Below are 17,725 nucleotides of genomic sequence, written 5' to 3'. Positions count from 1 at the left end.
TTTTTATGTGGTGCTGAGGATGGAACCCAGTGCCTCACACATGAGCTACAACCCAGTCCCTTTTTCCAACTTTTTGGTAGCAGGATCTTTTCCTCAAATAAAAATCCTAACTGGAAATGTCCCCTGCATCAGAAGGGGTGCTGCTCTGGTTGGAGGGTGTGAGGCTGAGCCTGTCCTCCTGCTCACCTCTGCCACGGTTGAAGTTACCCAGGAAATCTGTCATTTTGCACCACAGTCCCCTCTTCCTACATCTCCACCCCTGACTAGGCAAGGGTCACCATTAGCTCCCATGGTCCAAACCCAGCCTGCACTCTGGTCTGGATGCTCCCAAACTCATGCTGCCGTCCTACTGCGGGCCACCTATTGCTGCCTGGAACTTTCCTACGTGACAGGATCCCTTTCTTCTTATTCTCCTTTGACTTTTCACTTGACTTTCTTTCCTAATGTCCTTCAAAGGATGCTTGAACTGGTATTTCCTGGGATCCCGGGCTGACTTACAAGCTTCCTGACCCACTGGCCACCTCCCTAGCTGAGCAGATTTGGGTCGGTGATTACAACTTCCATCAACCGTTGGGAGGTGTGTTCAGTGTTCACAAATCCCGTCTCTAGCACGTGCCCCAGGATTCAGTGATATATTCCTGACTTCCAGTGCTCTAGATCCACCCACAGACTTTACAAACTTGACAGGCACAAAATCAGTCCACCATCTTCCTCTCACCCTTGACCTTGCCCTGTATTCCTGACCTTGCTCCATGGCACCAGTGTCCACTCAGGTCAGAAACCCAAGTGGCCTCCACCTTCACGCTCCACATTCAATCAGTCTCCACAACCAGCTAATCCTATCCGTGGCTTCATCTCTCCCTGAGGCCCCTAATTCTGTCCCTTGGAACCTTTCCTCTGATTCCACAGCCTGGGCCGGGGGACTTATCTAAAGTGCACAGCTCTCCAACCATGCCACTGCCTTGTTGAACACTTCAGTGGCTCCTGCTGCCCGTAGCACCACATCTTGCTCCTTGTGGCACCAAACCTTCATGGCATGATGTGGCCCTGTCTCCCACTCCTGGGCTCTCCTGCCCAGACTGCTGACTGCCACCCAGGACCCAAGACCAGCCTGCAGACCTTCTCATTTAGTCCACGTAATGTTTTAACATTGTAAATTATTTGCTAACATAAATGTGGGAAATGTCACCTAGAGTGAGGATTTTCTGCTCTCAACATTTGGAAGGTCTGGCCACCCTGAGCCCACTTTCTTGTAGGGAAAAACCTGTGCTCAGCTGGAGACTATATTGATTGATACATGAATTTGTATCAATCAAAAACCTATTTAGACTCTGTACCCAGACCTTGGCCTGGTCTTTCATATATTACAGAGTACTTTTACACAGTTCAAGCATACACTGGGTTTTCTAGGAATGCATCTATAAGACAAATCCAAAACTAAACTTCCAGGGAGAGATGACAGTGTCAATATGTTAGCAAAACTTATTCATCACTTTGGAAATCAAATCACCAACAACAAAGCTTCCTTTGATGTTTGATCTGACTCTGCATCAGGAGCAGTTCTGTTCACAGTGATTCTGTGCAAAAGGGGAAAGGGGCCTTCATTATGTCTTCAAGGGTAAATGGAACCAAGCACTCACATACGTTATATTACGTCCTTTATATTACATATGTTTATGCATGCTGGGTTTTTTAAAATAAATTACTTTCACTTGTCCTTTGGAGTTAGGGCATTCTGCTTATTTGGGAAATGTTAAGCATGGGTAGATGCTAAGATTCATGAATTTAACTTGGAGGAGTAAAGAGGGTGTTACCAAATATGCGCTCTATCCAGTTGTGCTGCATCTGACCATGCACAAAGGCTACGGGACAGGTCTTAGTCTTCAGTCTACACAGTCTGCTTCTCTGGCTAGTGTTTCCTGCATGGCCCTGCAGCCATTTGTTCTGCCCCCTACTTGAATGTTTCCAAGCCACTTAGAATTCCCCACACAACAGGCCTTATTTCTCAGGGCAGTTGGAGGATCCAGTTCTGTAAGGTAATATGTGGAAAGTCCCCGATAAAGTGAATCCTCAGCTCCACATCCCTGTGTACAGTGTCCCCTTGGCCTGCACTTACTCCTGATCTCTTCTCTTTGCCTAAGTGTCACTCTGCCTTCCATGTCTCCCTCTAAAGATGACATCTCCTCCAGGAAGGTTTCCTTCGACTCCCAGACTGAGCCGAGGGCCCTCCATTATACTAGGAAGAATAACCCTCTCTTACCAAAATTTTGTGAAATTATCCACATGTGTGCCTGACTCTCCAATTTAGATGGCAAGCAAGGAGGACAGGAGGCAAAGGAAGATCTCAGACGCAAAGGGCAGGGGAAACAGAGGGACTGGTACCATCTAAGTGCCCCACACAAAGCAAATGCTCGGTGACCGGCTTAGCATTGAACTGCTGCTGTGGCCACCACAGCAAACCCCTAGCTGCAGGAGAAAGGACTGGAGTGCTGGGCATACCACCTTCCCTTGCACGGGGGCAGAACGGTGAGTCGGCAGCTGGCTTACCAGGATCCTGAGAATGGCAAACACATCTCTCTGGGTGAAGACTGTTTTCAACTTTGTCCAGCCCAGTAAGGTGGCTGTGTGGCAGAGGGAGAGCTGGCAGATCTGGGGAGACAAGAGGCTCGGCATAAGGGGTTATGCAAGTGGGGCTGGGCAGCCATGAAGGGGCACCCAGAAGGGAGACAGAGAACAGCCTGTCCAACTCCAGTGGGATGGAAACTCAGGGAACAGATAGGGATCCAGGATTAGGAGCAAGACAGGAGTCATCTAGGCATCTGGCTGTATTGAAAACCCCTGTTACCCATGAAGGAGAACTTGCAAATCACACACACACACACACACACACACACACACAAGGACTTTTCCAATTGCTGTGATACTGCATAGAGACCCAGAGCAATGGGCCTCTCCACCTCTTAACCTCAGTCACCAACTTCCCATGCCTAAAACAGTCTCTGAAATCACATTTACCCAAAGTCTTGTTTTGTGGTATACTCTACCACTGAGCTACATTCTCAGCACCTTTAATTTTTTTTTTTAATTTTGAAACAGGGTCTTGATACATTGCAAGGCTAGCCTTGAGCTTGTGATCCTCGTGCCTCAGCCTCTCAAGTTGCTGGGACTACAGGCACATGCAACTGTGCCTGGCTTAGATTTCCCCAACGTCTTAATTCTTCAACTGGAATTGAAGAATTCAGCTGACTCTGAATCAGGGTCAGCTCTCTCAGGAATATCACTGTTGACTCCACTGGGAGGGGCCCTGAGCCACAGGATAATTTCTTTCAAGCACTTGTTCCACAGCATCCTCAGATGAGCCCAAAGAGGCCTCAGAAATGGCAAAGTCACTGCTCTGTGAGAACAGAGTGTCCTCTTACAAGCTAAGCCCGTTTGGGGGTTTTCTAGCTGCGGTGCCCACTTCTGGTTTCCTGGGATCAGAGCTTGGCTCATCCAACTCTCTTTGTTCTGTCCACAACACTGTCTCCAACTGGAACTGGCCTCCCCAGGGAGCCTGTCCTCACTAAGGAGCACAGAAAGTGGTCTCAAAGAAGATTGCAGAAGCCAAGGGCAGGGAAACAGAGAGAGAGGGATCGTACTAATCAGTCCATGAGATGCTCCTCCTCAGAGTTTTCACAACCACATTATTCTACTGCAAGTTAGTGGCCAGCTGGATGGAGCTAGGAGCTGGAGAAAACTCTGGTGTCGTATCTTGTCATCTCTAGTGTCTCCCCCCCCCACCTACCTCCCCTCCCTCTCTCTCTTTCAGTACTGAGGATTGAACCCAGGGGCACTGTACCACGGAGCTACATCCCCAGCCCTTTTTATTTTTTTATTCTGAGACAGGGTATCACTAAGCCACTGAGGCTGGCCTTAACCCTTGCAGTTCTCCTGCCTCAGTCTCCCAAGTCGCTGAGGTCATCTCCAGTTTCTTCTGGAAACTCTCAGAGACTAGTGGATTCCACAGCCACTGCCCACATGCTCAATATTTACCCACCATGGAATTTGGGGACCAAACACAGGCTCCGAGGGCTGGCCTCTCACCTGAGCCACATCAGTATTCACATCCTTCAGGTGCAGCACAAGGAGAACTATGGAGTTGAGCATCTGCTGCTTCAAGGGGAAGACAAGGTCTCTCTTCTTGACCTTGGACAGGAGATTCCCGTAGACCTGGAAGGCCATCAGGCGCAGATCCTCGGGCTCCTGGGTCAGAAAAAAACACATGCAAGGAACACACCTCTGCATCTGTCCACTGGTCACCCAGGGTCCGGAGTCCCTGGGCTGCTCCTCCCCCGAGATCTGCTTTGATTCTCCAGTAACAGGACAGTCACGAGACAAGAGCGCAGAGGCAGTCCCCTCCCCCACAGAAGAGCACTAGGTCAAGCTCAGGGAATTCTGCCCAATTCCTCCTCTCACAGAGGCCTAGAGGAAGAGAGAGCCCTCAGGGGACTTCACCTCCTCCAGGAAAGAGCTCAGGGTGAAGGCCAGCTGAATCAGGAAGAAAGAGGAGTGCTGCCAGGTGAGGTCCTCCAGGAGGTGATTCAGCGTCAGGAAAGTCTCCTCCACGATGCAGTGGCAGGGGGAGTAGCAGCATCTCAGCACGTGCGGCTGCAGGATGGAGAGCCGCCTCACCTGCGGAGGGGTGACCGGGGTGACAGGGGTGACCGCTGCTCAGGAAATGCTGGGCGGGGCTCTTTCCTGCTCTCCTTTCAGTCCAAGCCCCACAAGCCAGAGCCCCGGGCACACTGCCAATTTTCACCCTGGAACTAGGGCTGGTTCAGCAAGTGGGTTTGGTCAGCACTAGCTGCCCAGGAGGACAGATGACTTCTGCTCCGTGGGAAAAGGGGAGAAGACAGAGGAGCCGCCTTCCCACGACACCAGAAGTTCCCCTCCTCATGGCCTGTCTCATCTGTGACGATGAGGCTGGTATTCGGGAGACCTGGATGGCATATGTGGGATCCTGGGATTGGCTGAGATTATCCTCAGTGACCCATGGGACAGCCCCCTCAGGGGGCCTCTCCTGGGGAGGGAGGGAGCAGGAATGGCCCAAGCCCCCATCCTGTGCTTGGTGGACTGGCCTCAGGAAGATCTGGTCTCTGATTCCAAGGGTATGTCCCACCCTGTCTATTGAACTCCAGGTTCTATTCCTCTCCCAGATGACAACATTTCCTGAGAACCTGCCCTTGGCCTCTGCTTCATCTTACCAAGTTCTTGTGCTTTGCGAAGACCTCTGTCACTTGCAGCAACAGCTTCACTGTGGTTAGCTCCTCACACTTGAACCAGTTTGCTAGAATGTGGGTGGCAATGTCATCCACAATGGCTGCCACATCTGGGCACTGGAGCAGCTGGCAAAGGAGGCCAAGAAAGATAGTGAGGTGCGCAAGGAGGAGACAACTCCCAGTGACGCTGAATCTAGGTTCCCGCTCACGAGTAAAGACGGTTGTAAGGCTTTGGAAGAATCGGTGGAGAGACCAGAGTTAGAGGGTCTTCCCACCCTTTCATTCCAGGATGAGAAAAGTAAGAAACCTCAGTCAGTTCTCAAATATCCTCATGTTTCCATTGGGAAGCAAAGACTCACTCAACCACCTGTGAACATCTCCAGACAATAGCAATGTGGCACAAACCAAAAGCAAGCAAAAAAAAAAATTATTTCAAGTGGGTGCTAAAGGAAAATTTATAAAGAAGTGGAACTTAAATAAACAGAACTTGAATGCACATCTAAGTCTTACAGACTGGAAGGCGAACAGTTCAATAGGACAAGAAGCAAAGGAAATGGGGAGGAATTCACAGAAGTGTGTGTGTGTGTGTGTGTGTGTTCAGTTGGGAAAACTGGGTGTGGCAAAGCAGGAGTGTGGCAGGGTTGAGGGAAGGGCAATAAGAACGCTGAGCCAACTTGGGAGGAGCATCCCATTGGTGAGAAGCATTGCTTATGGCCAACAGGAGGTCCCAGGAAAGAGACTGGCATGTATCTTTCGCAGTTGCTCCAGACATGGGTGAGGTGGGTCTAGACTTCCAGCCAGTGGGGACGGGGAAGAGATGTCTCAGGAGTGCTGCAAAGCACACCTTAGTCAGAAAATGAAAAGAAAGAAGTCGATGACAGGTCCCCAGAATAATACTTTTTGGAAGAGAGAAGGTAGAGGGAAGTTATTATAAGATCTTTGCCACTATTATTCCATTGCACTGGGTACCTTGGGATCAAGCTGGGCAAGCAAGCAACGCTTAAAGGCAGGCCCAGTCACTGACCTAAACAATCAATTCCATTTTGACCCTTTCTGATTCCATTTGAATTCCAAGAACCACACAGGTCTGATTGATTGATAAGCATCTTTATGACAAGAGACCGAAACTGCCCCAAGCAGCAGTTGGCCTCTCAGAACAGATCATCCCATAAAAGGGTCCCCGTAAGCCGGAGTTATAACCCCATAAGGGAACCCAGGCTGCCCTTAAGCAGGAACAGTCATCCCACTGGGAACTGAGTCACCCCCTCAAGATGGGATCCCCTCCCCAGAGCTTCATAGAACCAGTCCTGAGACCATGGTCTGACCCAGATGACTTACTCTACCAGCTGCTCAAAACCCAGACATCTAAGCCCCCAACCCTTGTCTTTGTTCCCCTTTTCTGTAAAACCTCAAAGTTTCTGTCATCCCTTGAAGTCAGATTTTTGGTCACCCCTATGTCTCCTCTTCCTGGAGTGGCCATCTTGATTAAAAGCTTCTCTCCTTTCCTTTACCACTGTGTAAGTCTTCGATTGGCATATGGGAACAGGTGGCTGAGCCCGGTCTGTTGGGACCTACCAGGGCAAGGGGCTTCATCCAGGGACTCCAGTAACAAGGTTTTTTTGTTGTTGTTGTTGTAGATGGATACAACACCTCTATATGATTGATTGATTGATTGATGTGGTGCTGAGGATCAAACCCAGTGCCTCACACATGGTAGGCAAGTGCTCTGCCACTGAGCCCCAACCCCAGTCCCTGGGGCATTTTCTTATCTTTCCACTTTGGGCCAGTTTGCTCTGCTTTCTACCTCTACCTGTGAAGCAGAGAAGAGAGCCTTAGAATTTTCATGCCTTGGAATGATTAAAAGCCCTTGAGAAGTCCTCTACCAACAGGGCACCTACCAATAGGACCTTGCTCTTTGCTTTGGTCTTCGTCATTTGAGCATTTGGGGGCTATTTGGGCACAGGCCGTTTTTATTTTTGTTTTGTTTTGTTTGGGGGGTACTGAGGATTGAACTCAGGGTACTCAACCACTGAGTCACATCCCCACTTCTGTTTTGTATTTTATTTAGAGACAGGGTCTCACTGAGTTGCTTAGTGCCTTGCCATTGCTGAGGTTGGCTTTGAATTCGCAGTCCTCCTGCCTTAGCCTCCCGAGCCACTGGGATTACAGGCGTGTGCCACTGTGCCCGGCTATTTGTTTTTGACAAGGAAATTTGAAATCCTATGGTACCGATTAGAAAAAAAACAGACACAAAATAGGTGAGGAATCAGGGCTTGGGAGATCTCTGTTGTAATTTGCCTAACCATGGGAAATACTAAATCTATACCATTAGGAAGCCCCCTAGGGAGAATTCTAGATGTCTCATGATGATCTGTGATCCATGATCTAATTATAGCTATAAACCTATGACTAAGAAAAAGATGATTTATTAATATAATACAGTATGGCCTATGTGTATCCCAGATGCAAAAGACGCAGCCCCAAAACAAATCACTGAATTATTATACTACTTTATAGTTGGAGCTGTTTTGCCAAATATTAAAGGGGAAGAGGGAATGTTGCTGACCCCTTGAAACCCTGCAGCTCTCCTGCTGCTTGCAGACCCCACGGTTTTGATATGCCTTTCTGTGTGTATCAGAATGTTCAGTTCCACTGCTAGGGACAGACCGACTCTGTAAACTCAGTGATCAGGTAAACTCCTTGGAGAAGCCGTAAAAGTGCCACCAGAACAGGCACTTCATCTTCAGCTGATATAAACCCAGGAGAAGCCAGCAGGGGTGAGTCAATGCCAAAGTTCTTCAATCTATCAACAAGGCTGTGTAGGCCAACGGGCCAAGCCAAGAATGCTCTCCCAGTTAAAGTTCTTTTAAAAGAGGGTGCAGCGAAGCCCCCACCTAAAGCAATATCTGCCGCGGGAGACACCCAAGGAAATCCAACCAATACTTCAAAGAAATTTTAAGTGACCGACTGATGTCTGCCTCCACTTTGGGACTGCCTAACTTTAAAAAGCCACTTAAATTGTATGTAAGCGAGAAATTGGACTGGAAGTTCTTGTTTAGTTGCTGGATGAAGCTCCCCAACCTGTAGCTTGCTTCTTATAGCAGGTGATCACACGGCCAAGGGATGGCCACCTTGTTGCTAGGCAACAGCAACCATGTATGATGTGCTAAAAGATGCTGAAAACTTAATACTTGGACAACGTACTGCCATATACTTGCCACATCAGATTTTAACCTTGCTGGAACAAAAGGCAGATACTGCCTAACTGCTGGGAGTTTGGGTACATAACAGGCAAACTAATTAGATGAGCCTAATGTGCCTCGTCAAACAACATTAACTTTAAGCAGAGAGACCCTGCTGTCTGTCAGCAGGTCCCGAGGCTCCTACCCCGCACCATAGATCTGTGGAAGTTCTTGATTCTATCTTTTCCAGAAAACCAGACCTGACATCAGTCATTTGACCACACAGACTGGGAATTCCTCACAGGTAGAAGTGGCTTCACGAACCATGGAAAACACCAAGATGGGTACGCAATAGCAATTTTACAAGATGTTATTGAGTCAGATCCCCTCCTAACAGTTATCCCCTTAAAAGGCCAAATTAGTAGCCCTTACTGGGGCCCTCGATCTTTCAAAGGGAAAGGGTTAACATTTATGCTATGCTGACTCAAAATATGCCTTTTGATTGTCCACACCCAAGGAGGGAGAGAGAAAGAAAGAGTTGGAGAGGGGGCCGGGGAGGGACTTACAGCCTCTAATAGCAAGGACATAAGACATCCTTGGACATCAACTCCTGCAGACTGTCTTTATGCCAAAAGATGCCAACTTTGGGCCAAACACAAGGGGCCCAACAGTGTGGGCCAAATCCCTTTGAAGATTGGCAGGTAGACTCCCCTCAGATGCCTAAAGTTGCTGGAAACTTTAAATGTCTCCTGGTTTCTGTTGACACCTCTTCTAACGGGGTCAAGGCCAACCTCCGTAGGATGGAAAAAGCCTTGGAAGTGGTACAGGCTTACTAAAGAGCATCCTTCCCAGGTAGGGCCTGTCTGACTCCATACAATGTGACAATGGCCCTGCGTTCGTCTCTTGAGGCAGTGCAGCAGGCCAGTGGAGCTCTAGGATTCTGCTGGAGATTGCACGCAGCCTGGAGACCTCGACAGGTAGGAAAGATGGAGAAGATAAGCCACGCTCTCAGAGGACTTTAGCCAAAATTTGTCAAGAAACTGTTCTAACATAGGAAAAGGTACTGCCCATTGCTTTCCTTCGCATTAGGGGGGCTGCAATGAAGCCCCTCTGCCATTAACTGTGGGAGACCCTTCGGAGATTTCCATAAAGGGCCACGGTCCCCAAATATGAAATATGAAAATAAAAGCAGGCATAAGTAGAGCAGCTTAATCAAGTTCTAACTTCTGTGACTTTGCTTCCTCTAAGGCAAAATCCTCCTCCCCTGAGGACCCGCTGCACCTTTTTCAACTGGGAGATGGACCTGGAAATATCAGGGCCCAGAAGACCAGCAGATTTAAAAAAGAAAAAGAAAAAAGTGGACAGGCCCTTCCCATGTTCTCTGAATCACTCACGCTTCTTTAAAATGTGGCGGTGTCAAGCCGAGAACCCACCACACCAGAGTAAAAAGGGCACCACCGGGAAACAGCCCTCCTGACCCTCGGCAGGATCAAGAGGACCCCATTGGATGATGGTCCCCCCAGGACCTCAAACATCTCTTCAGAGAGCACAGCTCCGCCAGACACCTTAGATAATCGTGAATCACACTGCCGTCACTCTTGGCTTTCTTTGTCTTTTCCTTACTCCCCATGGATCTGGTCTAACTTGTTTGCTGACTGGGCTGGGCCTCAGCAATAGATCCTTTCAGTAGTAGGCTAAAATCAATTCCTTCTCAATGGAGGCACTTAATGTTTGACAGGGTTATTTTCCTTCCTCTTCCTCTAGGTGACCTCTGCTCACTTCCTTTGTAAGGCTGGTGCTCATACTGTTTGGACCAGCATGGGAATGAAGTGCCTCTGGTATAAAAGGGACAGAGTTTTCTTATCCCATCAAGGTCTTCCATTCCAAGACTCCCACATGGCCCCTATCAGCAGGAAATAATTATCGAAGACAGTGGCCTTCTGCCCTCCCCCCAGCAGACATGGAATGTGACTTGAAAGGGGGATTTGAAGGCGACCAATTTCATTTTGTCCCTTTCTGACTCCACTTGCCTTTTGACCTGTTTTCCTTCTGAACCACCTTCTTTTGCAGTTACCTTGGATTCCAGGAACCACACAGGTCTGATTGATTGATAAGCATCTTTATGACAAGTGACCGAAACTGCCCCAAGCAACAGTCAGCCTCTCAGAACAGATCACCCCATAAGATGGTCCCCATAAGCAGGAGCTATTAACCCCATGACGGAACCCAGGCTGCCCCTAAGCAGGAACAATCATCTCACTGGGAACTGAGTCTCCTCCTCAAGATGGGATCACCTCCCCAGAGCTTCACAGAACCAGTCCTGAGACCATGGTCTGACCCAGACGACTTACTCTGTTGGCTGTTCAAATCCCCCAGCCATACAAGTCCCCAACCCTTTCTTTGTTCCCTTTTTCTATAAAAACCTCAAAGTTTCTGTCATCCCTTGAAGACAGATCTTTGGTCACCAAACCCCTACATCTTTTCTTCCTGGGGTAGCCTCACCGATTAAAAGATCCTCTCCTTCCCGCCACCACCGCTTGAGTCTTTGGCATATGAGAACAGGTGACAGAGCCTGGTCTATTGGGACAGGGGCCTTCAACCAACAACTCTGGAAACATAGTGACTCCAAGGCCCCCAGCCCTGGCTGCACATTAGGATCACCGGGAGAACCTGCTGCTCTTTGAACCCCATGTCACCCACCAAGAGTCTGATTTGGAGTCCAAGCGTCAGTGTTATTTATTTATACATTCTCCCAAATATCCAACTATGCAGCCAGGGTTGAGGATGTCTGGGCCAGACATTCATGGTTTTGGAATGCATATGCCAGCGTGGATACCGTGATACGCACGGCACGAGTCAGTGTGATGTGGCAACTAGGAAGGGATGCAACCTCCACACAGCAGCCTGTGAGCTCAGGTGGTGGAAAGACATTGGAATGCAAATGGAACGTCAGGAGTTAAAGTAGTCCCCCCTCACTCCCCAGTGTGTGTGTATTTGTGTGTGTGTGTGTGTGTGTGTGTGTGTTTTGCTGGGGATCAAACCCAGAAAGTTTATGTGAGCAAGAAAAAGTCAAACAATAATCAATAGGATGATTGATGGGCAAAAGAGATGGGAAGGAATTCAGAGAAGGGCAAGTTCAAGTCACAAAATTCCACGCAGAACTGAAAACTAGAGCAAATAGATATTGTTTCACATCCATGGGGAGAGATGTGAATTTGGATGTAAGAAGAGCTAAGACGGGAGGCTGAGGCAGGAGGATCACCAGCTCAAGGCCAGCCTGGGCTATATAACAAGACCCCATCTCAAAAAAAGAGCTAACCCTTGGTGGAAGTGATCAGGGGGCTCTCTCACACTTTACTGGCATAAGCACACATTACTTTGAAAAACCATCTGGCAACACTGTGTGTGTGTGTGTGTGTGTGTGTGTGTGTGTGTGTGTGTGTGTGTGTGTGTGTGTTTGAACAGGGAGAGATGCCTATTTGTTGCCTGTGAGATACCTGGGGATGAAGAGGAGGGGGTATAGGCCTCATTAGGTAGGAAGGGAGAAGGCAAAAGTAAGGAAAAAAAGGTGTTGTGTTTTTTTTTTATATATATAAAGAAACCAGTGTGTATGATTTCATTAGTATATTTGTGTTAAATTGTACATGTATAGTCGGGCATGGTCGCACACGCCTGTAATCCCAGCAGCTCAGGAGGCTGAGACAGGAGGATCATGAGTTCAAAGCCAGCCTGAGCAACAGTGAGGAGCTAAGCAACTCAGTGAGACCCTGTCTCTAAATAAAACACAAAATAGGGCTGGGGATGTGGCTCAGTGGCCTAGTGCCCCAGAGTTCAATCCCTGTACAAAAAAAAAAAATTATACATGCATATAGTTTATTTAAAAAAACATTAAGAAGACCAAAGTTCATCAGCTACATTGAAGATGTCTGCACTTGCTTTTGCAGGCACGCCTGGGGGCATGCTTATGTGGGTGTCTGTGCTTCTATATTAATGGCAAAGAAGCTTTCAGGGACAAATTGCAGAGGTTTTCACCTGTCAGGCAGGCAGATCTGCCCTAATTTACTTACTAATTAGTGAGTTTCTTAAATTCTCTGGGCCTCAGTTTTCATCCTCTACAAAATAGAGTTAATAACATCTTTTCCACAGTTACAATGAGAATGAAAACAGCTGGGCTCCCGTTTCTTGATTGTCCAGAATTCCAGCACAGGGCCTTTTGAAATGTTTCTGCTTGTGCTTAGCCCAGGGAAATGGATGAAGATACCAAGACAAGAAGCTGGGAGCTTCAAAGGGTTAGGAAATGTTTGAGAGCTTCTAGATCTTGACCCACTTTCTTAGCCGGTACCTAAAACCCCACGGTTCTCCACTTTGAAATACCTCTTTAATTGCTATGAATGGGGTCCACCCATCTTAAGGCTCAAAGGGCTTTTTCCCAAACAAACTGTCCCCTCCGTTCCCCTCCTCAGCCTGAAGCTCCAAAACAGGGAACAGAGGAGTGAACACCTGTTCCTGTGTCCACTTGTTTATGTGGGTATTGTGCATTTGGGGGAACCTGTAGGGTGGTTCTCAGTCCTAGCTGCATTTCTAGAACACAGGACTTGGGAGGTTCTAAGCAAACTGATGCCTGGACCCCGTCCTAGACCAACTCAAACAGAAGAACAAGGCAGAGAGTGGGGAAAGAAGGGAGGATCATTGGCAATAGCATTTTAAAAAAGCTCCCGACAGGACCCTAATATGCCACCAGGGTTTAGAATTATTGTTCTAACAGAGTGGCAGTCACCTTGTGATACCTACTGCTCTCTCAGGCTTGTACCTGGTGCCATTTCTCAAAGCTGGGTTCAAGGACTCCCTGTACTACAACAGGAACTGAGGTACTTTCAGGAAAGGAAGACTTCTGGGTCTTACCCCAGACCTATTGAATCCAAGTCTCTGGGAACAGAGCCCAGGAATCTGCATTTTGAACTGCTTCCTCAATGAGATGAGGCGATGTGATACACACTAACGCCTGAGACCCAGGGCACTAGGCATCCTCTTCCAGCCAGACCCCCGCCTCCTACATGCCCTCATTCCTGCATCCTGAGCAAGCATTCGGCCAACATGACGTACATCCTTCAACGCATATCTCAGTACCCACACCAGCATGCACATCTTAGCACACAGCAGTAGCACCTTCCCGCGAGATTCAAATGCCCTGTAACCCACATAAGGGTACATGAGGTCACGTTAGGATAATATCTGTTTATGTTCTGGCATTAGTATTGTGTTATCTCCTATCATTGTTCAAAATAATCCAGTTCCTGGTTTTTTTTGTTTGTTTGTTTGTTTTTAAATTAGTTTGCTTAGATTTTAAAAGAAGCCTATTTAAAGCTGTGATGAGGCAGAAACTGTCCCAAACTTTTGCCCAAACACTGCTGGTGGAAGTATAAATTGGTACAACTTTACTGGAAGGCAATTTGGTGTCAGTATCAAAAGTCAGAGAAGACATTTATGCTTTTTGAACCTATACTTCCACTTATTATAGTCAATACTTAAGGTAATAATCTGACACATGGGCAAAGGCTTTTGCACAGAGATGCTCATTACGGTGTTATTCATAATAACATAAAATTAGAAACAGAATGTCCAACCAATTATAGAACATCTTTATGATAAAATATTCTATCACCACTGAAAGTTATGTTTACAAAGAACACAGAATGACATAGATAGAGGCCTGAAAAGAGGGGGACACAGAATATTAAGAGACAATAATCTCAACCCTCTCACACACACTTTCATACAGACAAAAAACTAAAAGTGATTTCCTTTGTGCATTGTGATGATTAATGATTTTGCAATATTGTATTTACTTTTTCCACCTTTCATATAGATTTCCTGTGAGGTTACTTGAGTTAACATTGAGTTAATTGGGGTACTGAGCCAAGATCAATTTTCAAAGGCTCATGTGGCTGAAGGAAAGAGCTGTGTTGTTCCATAAAGTCAGGGCAGAGTCTTTAAGATTCAAGAAGAAATCAAATCCTGTAACTCAAGAAAATCTAACAAAGTTTTGTTTTGTTTTGTTTTATCAGGGGGTGGTTTGAACTCAGGGGCACTCGACCACCGAGCCACATCCCTGGCCCTATTTTGTATTTTATTTAGAGACAAGTTCTCACTGAGCTGCAAAGCAGCGCTTCACCATTGCTGAGGCTGGCTTTAAACTCTCAATTCTCCTGTCTCAGTCTCCAGAGCCACTGGAATTACAGGCCTTCACCACTACACCTGGCCCTATTTTTATTTTATTTAGAGATAGTGTCTCACTGAGTTGCTTAGCACCTCACTGTTGCTGAGGCTGGCTTTGAACTTGCGATCCTCCTGCCTCAGCCTCTGGAATTACAGGTGTGTGCCACCGTGTCCAGCCTAATGGTTTATTATTAGTAACATCCCCCAATCCTTCTGGGAGGTAGGGAAAGTCAAACAGGCTGCCCCCTCTGGCCAGTGGCCTTCCCAGGAGGAATCCATTGCCTTTCAGAGGGACCACCTCCCCCGCCCTCTTCTCCTCCCGGCCCCAGTCACCTCTGTCAGGAACACAAGGGCTGTTACGTGGTTGGGGCAGTTTGTGTCCTGGAGGATCCTGATGATGAAGCTGAAGATGGGGCGGTTGTGCCAACAGTTCTTGATCACCAGGGCCCTGCCGACCAGAGCACAGGGATCAGCGGGAGGCCTGGGCTGCAGGGAGGATCAGGAACGTGGAAGGTCGTCCTCTGGTCAGAGCCCCAGGCGTGGCTTACCTGGCCAGCAGGGTGACTCCATCATAGTGTTTCTCGGGATTCACAAGCAGATTCCAACCCCCAAATATGTTCACATACTCCATGTGTTCCTCATACCCAGAACTGCACATCAAGGTCTTCAGGGCCTCCACTGTAGAACTGGGGAGAGAGCAGAGCAGGAGCAGGCCGGAAGTCACCCGCACTGTGCTCCTTTCTCCCCAGCCACCTGCCTGACTCCCCGCCTCCCAGTAATGGTGGATTGCTGGCAGTGGGACAATCCACGTTACCCTGTGGAACTTTTCACAAAGGAGGAACCCGTGGCCAAGAAGGTAGTGGCCTCTCCAAGATGACACGGGAAGCCTGCCCAGGGGTAGGGAGGGCATCCTGGTCTGCAGACCCGGGTGTCTTGTTTTGATTTCACTTTGGTACAGAATCTCTGCATGAGCCTAGTAAGCCAGACTTAAAGAGTCTTTTTGAAAAAGTCCAGGAAGACGTCTCGGGATGCTGTGTGAGCAGCATCCCAAGGGCCCCGCAGGAGGGGAGAGAACAGTGTCGTGTCTGCAGGCCGGAAGCCGGGCGGGGGGTGCTAAGCCACTCACACAGGAGCCCACAGGCCAACGAACCTCACGGGGTCCACACATTCGATTACAGGCTGCTGACCCTGGATCATTTCAGCACTTCCTTCAAGCACCAGAAGGGAGACCTGGAAGAGCAGCCTTACGAACAGGGAGGAGAAGAAGCCATGCAGCTCCATCCGCCGACTGGGTTCCTGCAAGAGCTCATAGATGGCCCTGGTGGCCTGGGGTAAGGAGGAGAATGGGAACATCACCACCTTTGCCTTGCCCAGTGAAGGCCTGGCTGCCCACGGCAGGTCAGGACTAAGTTAGCGGGAGCCAGCAGAGCACAGGGTGTTTCCAGGTGGCATTGTTTTAAAGCACTCTTACAGCCATGGTGGCTGTTTTGTCTCCCCTCATCCTTGAGAGTCAAGGCAGGGCTGGGTGTTTGTCTTCGGCCCATTCACCCCTGGGAACAGGAATCCAGTTCTTCTATCTCCCAACAAGGCAGCCAGCGGGAAACCCCTCCCTCAACCCAACTCGAAGACCCTACTGTTACAGTGCTCAACCCCACACTGGAGACAGCCACGTACAGCACCCTGGCCAGCTCCGTTCCCAGCACCCGACCCTCTGCCAGCACGGCCCCTCCATACAATCAGTGGGGAGATCCTTGATGGGTTGCTTGGCTCCTGGTCGTTCTTTGCCTGCAATGGAATCAGCCTCTGCAGCAGATACTCCATGATCGTCTCGTAGCCTTTCGGGAAGGATGCCAGGATCTCCCAGGGATGGTGTATCTCTCTGCAAAGTCAGAAGCCACCAACATGGTTCCCCCCAGGTGGCCCTCTCTCCCTGGGTTTCACCACACCTCCAGGGGAAGGGCTACAGGCTCTTGGCCCCGTCCTCTTTCTTCCTTCTTCCTAGTTCCTTCATTATCTTTCATTCCTTGTCATCTTCACATAGGTAAATCTGAAATTGTCCCCTTTGGCGTAGGAACCTAATGTAGGACAACATCTGAGACCAAGTTCATCAGCTCTACTTGAATCCCTCTGGCCCTGTCCAAGCTCCCCTTACAGCCCCAAACCAGAACACTACCTCGTCTGCCGGACTTCTCCTCCAGTCTGTAATGCCCAGTGTGACACCCAGGGTCACTCTGCAGGCCAGATCTGATGACTTCCCTTCATATCACCCTTCCAGCCTCCCATGCCCTCTTTCCTCTGTAGCGTCACACATGTTTTTCCCTCTACCTGGCAGATCTCTCTACATCTAGATCTAACAAGATCGCATGCAGAACAGAAGTCCATGCCTGAAAATTATTTTCTACAAAGAATATAATAAAATTTTAAATCAAGCTGTGTAATGTCTGCAAGATGGTATCGCCTTTTGAAATAGGAGAAAGCAACAGGGAAATGAAGGAGAGATAAGAGACAAAGACAAAGAGACCTCACTACTGGTAACATGGCACCCCGGGTGCTCTAGGGACCAAGACAAAGAAAAAAATGGTCTTCAACAAAATAATGGCAGTCGGACTGCCAACAACTTCCTAACAGCAACCATGGAAAGCAGAAGACAAGAGGTTGAACCTTCCAAGAACTGAACAAAGATAAATGTCAACTTACAAGTTTCCCAGCAAATCTATCATTAAGGCAGATTTTCTTCATTTATGAATCAATAAAAATAGAAAGCTTGATCAATAGATTCTCACTAGAGGATAAACTCCTAAAAGACAGGTTTCAAGAGAGAAGAAAAACAATTTCATAAGGAAAAGTTTGTGATGCAAGAAGGGATGGTACACAAATAAAATGGTAAATACGCCTTTAAGTCTATCTACAATGTTAGTGTAAGAATTATGCTGTTAATGGTAGCAAAAACTGGCTGCATGGTGGTGCACACCTGAACTTCCAGTTTCAAGGGAGGCCAAGGCAAGAGGATCACACGTTCAAGGCCAGCCTGGGCAACTTAGCAAGACCCTGTCTCAAAGTAAAATTTAA

General features: G+C 48.2%; 1 protein-coding gene across 1 annotated transcript in view; it reads right to left on the bottom strand.

Annotated features, from left to right (window-relative positions):
• The window catches only part of LOC101964020 (maestro heat-like repeat-containing protein family member 7), a 46,765-nt gene that overhangs the window by 9,261 nt on the left and 19,779 nt on the right, over positions 1-17,725 (bottom strand). The window contains exons 12-19 of the mRNA XM_078024668.1: positions 16,391-16,535; positions 15,807-15,982; positions 15,205-15,342; positions 14,990-15,104; positions 5,244-5,384; positions 4,495-4,671; positions 4,084-4,242; positions 2,548-2,649 (exon numbers count right to left, since the gene is read on the bottom strand). Coding sequence (XP_077880794.1) covers positions 2,548-2,649; positions 4,084-4,242; positions 4,495-4,671; positions 5,244-5,384; positions 14,990-15,104; positions 15,205-15,342; positions 15,807-15,982; positions 16,391-16,535 — 1,153 coding nt within the window. The remainder of the gene's footprint in view (positions 1-2,547; positions 2,650-4,083; positions 4,243-4,494; positions 4,672-5,243; positions 5,385-14,989; positions 15,105-15,204; positions 15,343-15,806; positions 15,983-16,390; positions 16,536-17,725) is intronic.

The sequence above is a fragment of the Ictidomys tridecemlineatus genome, chromosome 10, assembly GCF_052094955.1.
Source record: "Ictidomys tridecemlineatus isolate mIctTri1 chromosome 10, mIctTri1.hap1, whole genome shotgun sequence".
NCBI lineage: Eukaryota > Metazoa > Chordata > Mammalia > Rodentia > Sciuridae > Ictidomys > Ictidomys tridecemlineatus.
The sequence above is the reverse complement of the archived record's forward strand: the minus strand, read 5'-3'. Positions and strand labels throughout refer to the sequence as shown.